At 40.1% G+C, this 15493-nt stretch overlaps 1 protein-coding gene across 3 annotated transcripts in view; it reads right to left on the reverse strand.

The window, feature by feature from the left end:
- Nucleotides 1-15493, reverse strand: part of evlb (Enah/Vasp-like b) — a 46602-nt gene that overhangs the window by 11478 nt on the left and 19631 nt on the right. For all 3 annotated transcript variants that reach the window (XM_019263228.2, XM_019263227.2, XM_010731897.3), the window contains exons 2-3: nt 3757-3925; nt 2529-2706 (exon numbers count right to left, since the gene is read on the reverse strand). In XM_019263228.2, coding sequence (XP_019118773.1) covers nt 2529-2706; nt 3757-3925 — 347 coding nt within the window. The remainder of the gene's footprint in view (nt 1-2528; nt 2707-3756; nt 3926-15493) is intronic.

A 15493-nucleotide genomic window follows, 5' to 3' on the forward strand; every position in this document is an offset into this window, starting at 1 on the left:
TACACACTCACAGGTGACAGGTCTGTCAATTTACTGTGAGAACAACACTGAGGAGGACATGAGGCCAGGTTTCGACCCTCTTACCACTAGAGGGGGCAGGCACACCTGTTTAGAGTGGAGCGAGAATCACAGCTTTGCTTCACAAGGTGTGAATGTGTCTTATAAAATCACTTTGAGCACACACAGATGTGCTGGGAACAGATGATTTGCCATGTCGGAGAAGAAACAAAGAAAATTACATGCACCAGAATACATGAATGAAATGCCTGTATCTCCCACTCATACATAAACATACACAGAAACACACACATGAACTGCTATTCATGTGTTTTCTGCAGTGTGTGCATGCACACAAGACCATCTATCTATCTATCTATCTATCTATCTATCTATCTATCTATCTGAGTGTGTGTATCCTTCTCTTGTATTCTCGTGTATTTGTGCATTTGTCTTTGTGTGTTTGGCTGCTGTCACTCGAGCCTCTTTGTTCCCCGTCCTGTGTTATTAGGCAGATGAAAAGATCTGCTCTCTAGCACGGGACCCGAGGGAGATCTTCTCAATGACTCATTCTAATTAAGAGGCTGGAGGGGACTGCAGGGGGAGACACACTGCTGCTTCTGCTGCTGCTCGAGTAATGACAGGCAAGCTGTGGTTCTCACTCTGTCACTTCCCAATTTATATTTGTCTGTCTCTCTTTTTATACACACCCTTGTCCACGCATGGAGCTCAAGAGGATAACATCTCCTGTTTTGCATGCACATTTACCACTGAGAGGGAGAAGTCTTTGAATAGACCTGGCTGCTAAAGGTTACATTGGTTACAATGCGTCTTGGAAAAGCTTGCTGCTACACTGTAGGTCAGGCTCCAGTTATTATTTGTTAAGGATGCTTTGTCAAGTAGAGGGGAATAGGGGTCAAAATAAAGGTGCTCTACTGTAGCTGTGACATTGCTGAGACTTGCTGTTTAGTTTAGGACTGATACTGGGTACACACAAGAAGACTGTAATGGTCCACCCACACACACACACACACACACACACACCCCCACACACACTTATTTTGCCAAATTAGACTCATTGTATAGAGCATGTAAAGACTGGGCTCGACTGACATCCCTCTGACCTCCCTTGTTAGCGGTGGAGAAAGGGACACAATTATCATTCTTGTTTAATACAATTCCAGCATAGTTTCATCCAACTGTAACCCAAGCAGCTGTCAGACCAGACAGAAAACACCTGTGTGAGTTTGCAGGGTGTAATTTAGCATAAATTTGCTTTGTGACTTTATTTGCGTTGTTTGTATTGTAGTTACATTTTTCTCCATACTACTACTACTACTACTACAGACGAACTAAGACTCCAAACAATGTTGACTACTTTCAAATCCATGCCAAGGACCTGTTTATCATTACTTTGAATTATTGTTTTATTCTGGATGCTCTTGTTTTATTGCTGTGTTATTTAATCTATGTGATTTTTCTCTTGTCTTTTCGTCGTTTTGTCTTTGTACTTTTGCTCGAGCGCCCTGTAAAACACTTTGGGACGCCTTTGGGTATGAAATGTACTCTATAAATACATTTGCTTTGCCTCGTCTGCTACTACTATTATGAGGATACGCTGTCTGTGACTTTCACCAGGGCAGAAAGGAACCCTGGAACTAAAATGACATCACAAAGTTGTGCCGCTTTCATGTGCAACATGGGTAATGCAGTTCACAATTTCAGTAATTGTTTTCTTGTTTCATTTCCCTCTATTAACGTTTCGTCTTCAGCATTGTGTTATGAGTGTGATGACATTGTTGGTAACACTGCATTTGCAAACCTTCTACAAGCAATAGATGATTTTGTCCAAACTGAGCGTGAGTGCGAGTGTGAGTGTGTTTGACTTCCCCCATAAACGTTAGTATGAGTATCAGTGACAGTACTACAAACACTTCCTGTGTCCTGATCTCCATGTAGAGGTTGTACAACCTCAGTTGACTTGTGGCCTTAAAAAAAAGTGATATTACTTTCATATATTAAATAAAAAATGATGACATGAACTGAAAACTGATGCCCTACATGAAAGAGGGATTTAGCTACAGTGTAAGACAAGATGTGTGATACAACACGAGCAGTCGAAATTATAAATCCGTCAGTGACTTCTTGCTGCACTCTGAATTTCTATTGCATTATTGATATCTACCCTGTTGATATTTATTAAATATCTAAACTACTGCTTCAAAAATATGTGTGCGATTGTCATCTCTGGAGGAAAATGAAAAGTTGTTTCTTTTCTATGCTACTACCTGCACCCACAATGACCTTCATTAACATAAACTTCTGCTTGCTCACACAGGTTCAATCAGAATTTTGAATTGGCCCCATGTGACCACTACAGGCCTATAAATACATAATCTAAACCTTTAGGAAGGAAGCTGAGGGTCACATAGGAAATATCCTAAAATAACGAAACCATCCACATTAGGCTTCTTAAGCATTATTCCATATCTGCACAAAATATTTGTGTGACACACTGATGGGAAACACACCTCCATCCTGAGCGCTGAGGACATTAAGGGCAAAGAGCATGGCGTTGGAGAAGGTGGTGGCCTCCTCCTTGCTGGCAAAGTTGAGGCCATAAACCTGCCTGGCATCCCGCCATTGGTGGAAGGTCGGAGTTGCCTGGTTATACTTGAGGCCCTTAACTATGGAGTAGTTGATAACCACCTGTGAGAGAGGAGGAAGACGAGAGACGGAGCTGTGGTTTACTGAAGAAAAACAGAGCATTTATCTTCAACAGCCATTCTTCTTCTTTATCTGAGGCATGATATACATCTACAGACGGCAGGCAGGCTGGGAGATAAATACAACATGATCTATTATCATAACTGCTGCTTGGAGAAAGACCTTTAAAAGGCCAGAGAGTTGGTGTAAGTCTGTGTTGTGTCTGTGTTTTGAAAGGATTCAGCGATTTATCGTCATTGGTTCCACTATAAAGACAGAGGACTATTTCAGAGACAGTGTTCATGAACAGCACGGCTTGTTATAGCCTTGTTACCTGTCACAAGAGTTATTTGAGTCACATCATGAGCTATAACTTTATTTACTGTTGGTCATTATTTTTGCTGTAGCTACTCTGTGAGCAGCTTGAACGGTTGAATTGTTTTGTCACTGGACGTGTGGACAACGTTTTGAAGCTACAGAGCAAATTAGACATGGTCACACAGATACAATTAACCTCTTATAACTTATAACTCTAAAGGCAAAAATGTATCCTGTTTTAAATTTTATTTGTACTTTTATGGATCTTTGTATATTTCCTGCTATTTTCATCTTTCTTGTTGATTCTGTTTTTGATTGCTGTTGTATGTGATTAACTCAATATTACTGTGTGTTCTGTGTCTTTTAACCACACACATAAACACACATGTAAAAAGAGCCAGCCTCAGTCACATGACAGCAGAGAAGGATTAGTGCAACTAAGGACCTTTAATAAAACACCAGGCTCATGCACACACACACAAAGTATGTTCTTCCATTCTTGCATGTGCCTATTTCTGTTTCAAACCTCTACTCTCTCCTGTTGAACTCAACAACTATTTTGTCTTGCATGTTACTTCAAAAGAAAAATCACAATCAGCCTGAATGTTCTGTATGTTGCAATCCTCCCGCGGCACAATGAAATCTGTCTCTCTGGTGTCTAAAAGGCTGAAATTAACTGCGCATCTGCACTTCTAAGTCTCACAGCAGCGTGTGATCATCATTCTAGTCTGTTACCTGCTGGTCCTGCAGTTTGACGCCCACCACTCTGAAGGTGTTGTTGGCAGTGTTGTGGTAGATGTTGATGCGGCTGAATCCCTGCTGTCCAGGTTTGATGGGCACCCACTTCTTACTGGTGTCATCGTAGACCATAACCGAGGCCCTCGCCTGGCAGATACTCTGCTCACTGGGAGCGAAAGAGAGAGACAGAAACGAGGGAGAGAGTTAATTATGTGCAGACAGTGTAGAGTTCAGTTCAATACTCAATCAGTGTTCATTCGAGGAATTGTTGATTGAAGGAAAAATCCACCCACGGATATTTTTATGCCTTTTGATTGAATCATTTTATAAATATTTCATCAGTTACTGACTGCTTGATATTTTTCATCAACCTGCCCCATCGATCTCAAAGTCTCTTTTCAATTTCTCAGACACACTTTCAATAATCCTCAGTGATACACACTGGGGCATCATAGCGCGTAGCGAGAAAATGAGCTATAATAATGATGTTCCTTCTATGACGGATTTCACATTATTCTTTGCAAACTGATATTTCAGACAGCTGAAAATTTGACCGCCACTGCACTGAAAAAATGTCACAATGTAATGTCACTGTGTGGATTTGAGATACTGAAGCGTGTTTGTTTGTTGCACATCTGGTGTCTGGGTCACGTGCAGATTTAGTAAAGGTAGCACTGCATACAGCAACATTCAAACCAGTTAGTTTCCCAACCTGGGGGAAGCATCTGACAGGTCACAAGAAAAACATATAAAGTGAAATACCTGACATTTACTCTCACAGGTATTATTCAAATAGAACAGTCTCAGCAGAGGATGGTTGGTTGTTCACACATTACATATGTAAGAGGGCACCCCAAGAAAACCTTGCTGTAAGATAATTTAAAGTCAGTGTAAAGACAATTCCAAGATTTCTTTCAAAATACATTAAATATGTTGGAAAATAGTTGCTAAAAACATGCAAATAGACTTTGGAAGATATATTACTGAAAAGTGGAGTTAGAGGTTAAAACCACCAGTTTTCAGTCCAGGATTTTTTGGGCAAGTTAAGATATACCAAAAAAATCTAAGTTTGATGACCGATACACTTTTTCAAATCTACCTCAGTCACAGTGGTTGCTGCTGTCACTATTACTGTTCGTCTGTCTGAGGATGTAAGTGAGATAATTACAACTGAGTCTCCAAATCCGGTGTTACACTAACAGTCTAATCCAAATGTAATCAAGCGCTTGTCCAGCATCTGTTGACGTCCTTAATGAGAGGCAATCGTAGTATGTGTGTGTGTGTGTGTGGCCTCCAGTGTTGGGTCTGCCTCTGCTCTCCCATCTGACTGCGTTTATCAGCTCACTGATGCTCTCACTCTTCACTTGCCGTCACAGTTACACACACGGGAACACGCAGACACAGACACACACACAGTCTTTTCCATGTGTTTTTTTAAACATGCATACCAGACAAAAAGGCACGTGCTGGATTGCGATTGTAGAGAGAAAGGAGAAGGCCAAGGTGAAGTTTACATGAGGATGAATGAGGGGCAAAAACACAGAGGAGGAACACAGAAACAATTTTGACTTGCAAATGAGATTAACGAGAAGAGTCCCATCTGTGTCTTTGCCTCTTTGCCAAGCTAAAATTAGTGGCTCGACCCCTGAGGCAGAGTGAAAGAGCTGCGTCAGAGAAGAGAAGCAGAGGAAAAAGACAAAGAGGAAAAAGTCTTACCTAGTAGAGCTGTGTGTGGAGGCAGCACACAGACAATAGTGCACATTATAAGGATGATATTTGCAAACTTATACACAATTAATAAGAAATATTTCCCCTCTAAATCCACAAATTGTTGTATTTTGCTTCACACAACCACAGGGTTAGATTTGGAGTGTGAAGTATCACACTCAGTTGTAATAATTCTGGTGATTCCCATGATTTGACCTTTGAACATTCCCATCAGCCTCTGCTGTACTTTGTGTTTAGCACGCTGTCTTTTCACTCAGAGCATCACTATGCTTCAGTCGAGCCTCACAGAGCTGCCAGCATGGCTACAGACTTTTCTATTTGTGGACAGGTTAAACAAACACTTTGCAAAGTGTTAATTTGTGAGCATATTTTTGAACTTTGAACACGGCCAGGCAACATTTTTTTTCCCTGCAAATCGCCTCGAGGCTCTTCTCATCTAACAAATAAGCCGATGTAATAAAATGGAGAGCTCTTCCCTTTTAGAGGGTGGAGGATTTTAATGCGCTGATATCGTGGGGTAGGAAATGCTCACTGCAAGCAACTGTGCCTGTCTTGTGCAACCGTAGCATTCAACAGCGACACATTGATCCTTTTTGAAGTCCCAAAAGGAAAGAAAGGAGCAGGCTAACACTAGGATAAAGAAAATAACACGAGCTTTCCTTCTCTTTCACTTCAAAGCACACTGAGAGGAGAGCAGTAGGAAGCAGCTGAAACTTGCAGGACCAAAAGCCTTTCAAATAACACAAAAAAAGAAAATTAACAGCTCCATATAATACCCTGCTGCATGCATGTTAAGCTGCTGGTATAAATAACTTTCTCCCACGTTAGATCTTATTCTCTACATGTTATTTTGCATTAGTGATTTTGATGTGCACACACACACACACACACACACACACACACACACACGAAATCAGCCCGAACACCAGCAGGGCAACGGCGTGTTTCATTTATTTTCTTTAACTCGTCGACTCTGTTAATTTTTAAAAAGGAGTTCTTGGCAACCAGCTGAAAATGGCATCGAAGGCCCAGAAGCATGAATAAATGAGGTTCTTGTGCTAAAAGAGACGTGAGCGGGAAAAAACGAAGGAGACGGGAAGAAGAAGATGGAGTGGTGGAGGGAAAAGAGAGAGAGAGAGGGTGAGAGGAGCTGTGAAGGAGCTGAGGCAACAAGAAAAGAGACTTTCTCTGATTGACAGTTATGGGACACAGACACACACACACACACACACACACACTTATATACAAATACAGGGATGTAGTGTAGATCGCTCCATGCCACACACAGCTTGAAAAATTAACAATTGCTCCGCAGGACATGAATAAATCAGATGCCTCTGAATTTACCTTGACAGCGCACTCATGCACACATGCACACACACAGACTCTAAATGCCATCCTCTTTGGTGTGTTCATGACCACACCAAAGAGGATACAGTAAATTCAAGCTGACAGGAACAGACATCGGAATCTCAGGGCGCTGCTCAGGAAACGTCTTCCACAGAAATGGTCCAATCACAGAGCAAGATGACAGATGCAAGGGAATCATATACAAGTGTAGATAAGCTCTGCCCTTTCTTATAAAAAAAAAAAGATATTTTGCATGACGGTGCACTTTCATGCAATGAAACTATTACATTTGAATCCAGCTATAATGTATAATCACATCCCTCAATGACTTTAAACGTGACGACATAACCTTGGCAGTGCAGGCGGAGATGACTGCAGCGTAGGCGAATGAATGCAACACGAACTCTGCAGGAGAAAAGCACGCCGTTTCAGCTCTGTGACTCTGCTGACTACGATGGATTCACAGTTTCAAACTAGTGAACTCAAACACTCACCGCAACCCTTTAAAACAAGTATCCCAGAGTGCCCTGTGCAGTCAGATTTGTTACTTAAATTACTTAAACACAAAAAAAAATTACACTAGCATTATTAGTAGGCTTTGCACCCACTGCAGCATGCAACCTCTTATGTTAATAAGTCTGTGTGTTTATTTGAGGTCAGATTAACGAGGGTCTATGAATTATTCATGCACACTGCTGCAAGTTTGCAGAGTTGAAAATAATAATTATATCTTAAATGCATCCCTCCTTTTCATCCCCCTCTTGTTCTTCATTTGTGTCTTAGGTCTTTGCAGGGTTAATTGGATGTCTGTGCAACCCAAAAATTCCTTCCAACATTTCTCCTCTCCCTCACACACCCACAAAATAAACACAGTACGGTACAAAGATCAGATGCAAGCACTTCACGAGTATTTTGCAGCGCCTTCATCACTGATGAGGATACAACAGTCTGCTAACACCTGGTCCAGTCACGCTGTAACCAGCGTCAAGTGTGTGACTATTTCGTTCCCCTCTCTATTTTTGGTGCCAAACTTCCTGTCTGCCCGCACTAAATTTACCCTGCTGGCATCACACCTGTGATCCAAGACGAACAGCGCAGAAATGAGCTGTCAGAGGAAAGGGATACGCTCTTGACTCACAGAGGAAATCCAGGAGAGAGAGAAAATTCTGCTTGAAATATACACATAAAAAACCTTGAAGCATGAAACTAAATTAGCACTTTGATCCTCTCCTCTGCTGATGATTTGCCAAATGAGTCTGGTGGATTTTTAAATTTAGCGCAATAAGTGCTCGGTAATGGCATTTTGCAACGGAGCATAGCTGGAAAATTTCCACATTTCCACATAATTTGTTGTTTTATGAATCGGTTTTAGACGTTTGAGACGAATAAAATACTTTTTCCAGTTCCACTTTCAAAGAAACTCAAAGTGAATGTTTGACTTTTTGAGAAATTTGATTCATTTTTCTGTGTTTATATGAATCTGCAGCAGCCAGACAGCGAGTGGTTAGTGGGGAATTTAATATCAGTAGCTCTGGGTCAGTTATGAGAGTTTGGTAACCGCTTCTGTAGCATTAAGTGGTTTACTGTCGCTCCATTTTCTCATGAACGTTTGTGAATACGCTGCTGTCAGAGGGTGACTGTTTGCACGTGTCAGTCTAATCCGTGCTGTCAGAGAACCTCGTGTACATCGCGGTCCACACAGCAGGCAGGGCTCCAGCTCTCTGCACCACCCTGCAGACATCACAACATCAAAGCTATTGTGCTGCTCCACTTTCTGAGGCGTCTGCGCTCAAGGCAGCGGTGCACTAACAACAAAGAAGGATCTGCCCCGAAATAGAAACGCAGACACACACATCGCATTGCATGCAAATTTTTTTGTATACAGCGAAAAGCACAGATTCAAATTGCTCGTTTACACTCTCCTTTATATGAATGAAGACTGGAGAGGTAGCCAAACTGAGCTGAGGGTCAAAATGATTGTTTGAATTTGTTTGAAGAAGCTGACTGATGGATGTCAGCATGATCGGTCGCCTCATATTTTTACATCATTTACAGCTTTACCTGTGTGAAATGAGTTTTTGCAGCAGGTGAACTGTGTCAGGTCATCATGTTGTGCATTACAGTTGGACCTTTATGCACAGCAAAGGCTACACAGTGTGTGTCTCTGTAGTATGTGTTGACGCTGTGAAACCGCAGCAGAAAGCAGGTAATGTTTTAGGTTTTCCCTGTTGGCAATGATAATAATAAAGATGAAACTTTTTACTATCTCAAAATGTGTCTTTGGCGAGACAGTGTCGATCGATATCTGGATGTACATTTTGTTTATAAGCTCAAAATGTGAGAACTATTAAAGACAGGTCGACTCTGACGTTATCGTCTCATATTTTAACAATGTTGACAGAGAGCCAAAGTAAGTGATCTCAACAGGTTACAAGCACCGTTACTTGTTGATGAAGTAACCTTGTGGTTCATGGCTGCACCGTTTTATGTTTCATTCAAGTTCAAAGAGCCAAAGCTTCAATCAAGGACATAAAAAGATGCAAATGGTGCATAATAACCAACGTGCTTCTCACATGTGACATACTATAAGACAAAAATCCATCAAACCTGCAATCAAACCAAGTCTTCGGCCTGTCTCTGCAGGTTATAGAGAGAAACACACAATCCAACAAAGTGACTGACAACATTGTCCCTGGAAACCTGCCAGTGGGCAGCAGTCACTGCCATTAGGAGTTAAAAATGTCCTAAACTGATTTGATGGATTAGCTCATCCAGTGATGCTGCTAACGCCGGAATAAGAGGTTCATACATAGTAAACCTGCTGATGACGAATCATCAAGGAGACAGACAGAAACAGCAACAAAAATAAAGATAACTCTGCACAGCTGTCAGCTAAATATGAGTACATATTACAATAAACACAATCATAATAATGTGATTAAGCTTGCATGCATCGTAAAAAGAGAAAAATAAATATATGAAACATAGTGGAGAAAATGTGCTTTGCATATAAATGCACTTTAACACAGTACCTCTTAAAACACTCAATGCGTGATACTCTGGCTAAGTGTACTGAAATAGCACATATGCATACTGTAATTGACTGTCATTGAAGATGACTATCAAATATAATTTGCTGGTTAAACAAAGAGGGAAATCACTGCTCTTATTATGAAATTAAAATATGTGTTAGTGTGATCTCTAAGGTGACATTTAGATCCACACACATCATTTTCAAACCATATAAAGGATTCTCCTCTGAGATTTGCTGCTTTATGTGCAGTCCAGTTCTCTTGGCCTTGAAATCAGATGAGCAGCTGCATTATTTCCAAATGATAAAGATTAAGCTTTAACATTACTGGTTAATATCACTCTCTTCATTTATATACCTTTCACAGTTATGTGTTTTTATAGTACATCAAGTCCCTACAGGTGAATATTAAGATGAATTTAGGATGTGCTGATTCGCTATCCTTTGACACTTTTAAGTATTACAGATGGTTTTGGATTTTGTGGTTCAGCGTCAAACGAAAGAGTACATCACAAAAAGTGTCTTTGTCTCCCGCAGCTGCTTCGAGGGAACGGCCAAATCCTGAGAGTTAGCTGGCAGAACAATCGTCACCACAAACTGTTTGTCTTTCTGTCTAACGCTGTTACTAAATGCTTTCTGTTTTCCGAGACAGGAGGAAAATGATGGCGAATCCACTGCCCGCACATTAGCCAAAAAAGGGTGCACAATGAAACTTGTTGTATATGCATACAAGTATGTGTGTGTGTGTTTGTGAGCGTCATCTGCATAAAACATCAAAGCTGCAGAAAGAAGAACAGCTGACAGCTTAAACATTTATAAGCATGCCGGGACAAAGATACATGAGAATGAGTGTTAGTTAAACTTCAGCTTTTAGAGAAAATTGGATAAATTGTGATAAACCGCTATACTGCAGGAGTCCAGTCAGCATGATGAGGAGCCACTTAATTGACATTAATTTCTGCTGTCATTAAGTCTCTTAACAAACTACTGTCACAAGCTGCACAACCGCTGACTGAAAGAGTGGCTGCAGCCGCTGTGAAACTTGCGCTCGCTGCGATGGGTGTCAGCAATGTTCAAATGTTCAGACGGCTTGCTCTCTTGTAACTTTGTGAAATGATCTAAATGTTTTGATATGCAAATATATTCTCTTTGCAAGAAAACCTCCATGACAAGGACTTTGCAGGGGGCTCCAATGTTAAATTAGACTAAAATGTTAAATTATGAATTATTCTTAATTGTTTTCTAAGAAAAATCATAACCATAATAATAACATCAATCATAACCACAACTACACATTGACCTTCACAAACTTTAGTAACAAGTGCTCCTATCCTATATAAATAAAAACTGTCATTTCAACAGAGACAGATATTGTTATATCTGCTTATGAGTGTAACCTTATGTGGACAATTGTAATAAATAATCTGAATATAGGAAATTCACCACAGTGACATGTTTAAATCATTACAGTCATTTACCTTGGGAGCTCAAAAATGCCAGTAATACGAGCAATAAAAATGCTACATGCCAACAGTAATTAAAACTTTTAATTTTAGCAATAGAATCCACTGAGTCCAATATTCATTCATGAATGCAACTATTAATATACATCCCCCATGAGCTACTGAAGGTGATTTTCTTTCTTTTCTTGAGTTACTATTTAGATCAGCATACTGTTATGTTTGCAACAGCATACATATCTGATTATTACTTGTTTATGTGCATAAAACCTTAGAGGTACAAATCCAGTTTAATAATCATGTAACTCAAATTAAGAAATTGCCTCAATATAATCAAAAAGCCAAGCTCCTGCTTACCGACGATATATTTTATATTTGCGCATTAAAATACAAACAGAACCTACATTATCCAACTAACTTCAACAGTGTTTGTGAGTGAGATTGTAGTTTGACTGTATTTTTCAAGGTATACCCCATTTATTCCTATGAGGAAGGAGCAAATGAATGAGGGTGACACTACAGTGTGCGTACATACTTGTGTCACATCGTATAAATCACCGCGTGTTTATGTGTGGAATCAGGTTTGTACATAGATCTGTGAAAAATGGTCTAGGAGAAAGTAAACTATCAGGCTGGTTTGCAGGCCAGTTACATAAGCAGCTTGCTTGCTTGCGTATTTGAGGTTTTGGTGGTGAAGGGGGAGAGGTGGAAAAAAAATGTGAAGCAGGCAGAGTGAAAAAAAAAAAGAAAAAGACGGACAGACAGAAGACTCAGAAGAGAGAAAAATGAGGCTGCGCTGACAGCAGACTTTCAAACAGCCTGTCGGCTCTAATACAAACAGTTATAAAACAACCCGAAGTGCTCAGCTTGCAAAGGAAAAGTCTAAAAATAGCTGCCCTTGGTTGAATTAGGTTACAAGTTTTATATGTGTGGTAAACACACTCACTCTCTGTGTGCTTGTTTAAACGTTATAAAGACGGAGAAGATGGTCATCAATCCTTCACCATTTAATAAGCAATGCTTCAGCATTTGACTCAGTAACTGTTATTATTGTTGGATACGACACTGCATATTAGGACCAAAATAGAACAGGGTTTTTTAAACTTCATCTCTATGGAGCAAGGGTTTTAAATCATCTTTCACTGGCCCAATTTTTCAGGCTATTGTTCATACCATTCTAGCAAACTGTGCACTGTTTTAGACCACTGACACAGTTACATTTCAACATAATACAGCCAGAAAATTGCAATTTAAAGTAAAAAGACCAGTGTAGTTGCATGTTTAGGGCATCTGTCCACCACTTTGATCCAGGCTAAATATCTCAACAACAAAAGGATGGATTGTAATTTGGATATTCATGGTTTCCAGAAGATGTAGCCTAATGACTTTGGAGATTTCCTAAAGAAAGATGAGGAGATGGAGACAGATTTTTCGTAGTACAGTCGTCCCTCGCTATAACGCGGTTCACTTTTCGCGGACTCGCTGTTTCGTGGATTTTTTTAGTGTAATTTTGCATGCTTTTTTTTACAGCGTACTGTACAGTATGAACGCGCATTGTGTTCAGCGTCCTAAATTGGCTAAGGGAGAACCGCACATGTGTTCTGCGTCCTGATTAACTAAGGGAGTACTGTACAAAATGCGTGTAAAAGTGTGTGGTTAGGGGTTTTACGGCCTTAAAACATGTATAATAATTGTAAAACTTACTTTGCGGATTTCGTTTATTGCGGGTTATTCTTAGAACGTATCCCCTGCGATAAACGAGGGACCACTGTATTGGATGTTGTTGATTTACTTTAGTTATTTAAAGTATTTATAGGATGAATTCTTATGACCGATGATCCCAGACATGTGTTCTAGTACCATCATCAGGTCAAACCTCCAATTCGTCAGTGAGATAGTTTAACATCTACAAGACGGAGTGGCAAAAAAACATCTTGAGGGCAACTGACATCGACTGTTACCATAAAATCTGTTACAGGTATTTTTAATGACTTTGATAATCACAAACATCAATCAATCTTAGCAACGCTAACATGCTCAACTAACATGCTGAACATGGTAAGCACACTGACAATATAAAGAATGGACAGTGTATGAGTGATGTCACCCACAGGTTCCCGAAGAGCCATTTTGGCCGCAGCCATCTTGACAATCCTGCCTCTTTCGCTTCGTGTCTAATCTAAAAAACAACAAAGACGTGGATCATCAGCAGACCTGAGGCAAACTGAATGAAGCCTGGGTGCTCAAACAACACCCACCTGTCAATCAAAGCGCCCATGCTGTTAATTCTGCATAACTTTAAGCCTTAATATAATTTGAACAGGTGAGATTTATAAAAATTTAGACTCAGTACAGTTGTCGTGGATGTAGAAATTAGCTATAGAGACCAAAACTGTTTTTTGTACCAGGCTGTAAACATGTTTACTTCTGCTGTGAACCTGGACATTTTAACATGGGGACTTATGGAGACTGACTCGTTCTGTAGCCGGCCTCAAGTGGCCGTTTGAGAAATGTCTAAGTTTTTGGCACTTCTGTGTTGGCTTCACTTCACAGACACAGAGGAAACTGTTTGGGTAAACATTGTACCTGCTTATTGTTCAAGTACAATGTAACATTGCTGCTAACAATAGACTTGTTTAAATGTATTAAAGGTGTGACTGGTTTCAGTTCATACCCATACTGACTTTTAAATGACTTGAAAGTAGTCTGCATTATGACTTCCTGGCTGGTAAACTGATACGCCTGTTAGAGGCGCTGACATTTAGGAAGCAGGTTTAATACTAATTCACATAATCCCTTTAATGTTTTCAGAGTAGGTTGTGATTTAAAACTCAGTGCTATTGGGCAGCGAATAGTGAAATCTCAGAGCATCTTATAATCATATAAGCTTCCTGGCACTTTTGTCATCCCAGGACGGACAGAAAAGGTCAGAACAATGCATTCATCTGTCTATAAAGCTACATGCTTAGGAAAATTAAATAAACAAAACAAAAAATGCTTCAGCATTTGACTCAGTAACTGTTATTATTGTTGGATACGACACTGCATATTAGGACCAAAATAGAACAGGGTTTTTTAAACTTCATCTCTATGGAGCAAGGGTTTTAAATCATCTTTCACTGGCCCAATTTTTCAGGCTATTGTTCATACCATTCTAGCAAACTGTGCACTGTTTTAGACCACTGACACAGTTACATTTCAACATAATACAGCCAGAAAATTGCAATTTAAAGTAAAAAGACCAGTGTAGTTGCATGTTTAGGGCATCTGTCCACCACTTTGATCCAGGCTAAATATCTCAACAACAAAAGGATGGATTGTAATTTGGATATTCATGGTTTCCAGAAGATGTAGCCTAATGACTTTGGAGATTTCCTAAAGAAAGATGAGGAGATGGAGACAGATTTTTCGTAGTACAGTCGTCCCTCGCTATAACGCGGTTCACTTTTCGCGGACTCGCTGTTTCGTGGATTTTTTTAGTGTAATTTTGCATGCTTTTTTTTACAGCGTACTGTACAGTATGAACGCGCATTGTGTTCAGCGTCCTAAATTGGCTAAGGGAGAACCGCACATGTGTTCTGCGTCCTGATTAACTAAGGGAGTACTGTACAAAATGCGTGTAAAAGTGTGTGGTTAGGGGTTTTACGGCCTTAAAACATGTATAATAATTGTAAAACTTACTTTGCGGATTTCGTTTATTGCGGGTTATTCTTAGAACGTATCCCCTGCGATAAACGAGGGACCACTGTATTGGATGTTGTTGATTTACTTTAGTTATTTAAAGTATTTATAGGATGAATTCTTATGACCGATGATCCCAGACATGTGTTCTAGTACCATCATCAGGTCAAACCTCCAATTCGTCAGTGAGATAGTTTAACATCTACAAGACGGAGTGGCAAAAAAACATCTTGAGGGCAACTGACATCGACTGTTACCATAAAATCTGTTACAGGTATTTTTAATGACTTTGATAATCACAAACATCAATCAATCTTAGCAACGCTAACATGCTCAACTAACATGCTGAACATGGTAAGCACACTGACAATATAAAGAATGGACAGTGTATGAGTGATGTCACCCACAGGTTCCCGAAGAGCCATTTTGGCCGCAGCCATCTTGACAATCCTGCCTCTTTCGCTTCGTGTCTAATCTAAAAAAC

The sequence above is a fragment of the Larimichthys crocea genome, chromosome XI (genome assembly GCF_000972845.2).
Source record: "Larimichthys crocea isolate SSNF chromosome XI, L_crocea_2.0, whole genome shotgun sequence".
Lineage (NCBI taxonomy): Eukaryota > Metazoa > Chordata > Actinopteri > Sciaenidae > Larimichthys > Larimichthys crocea.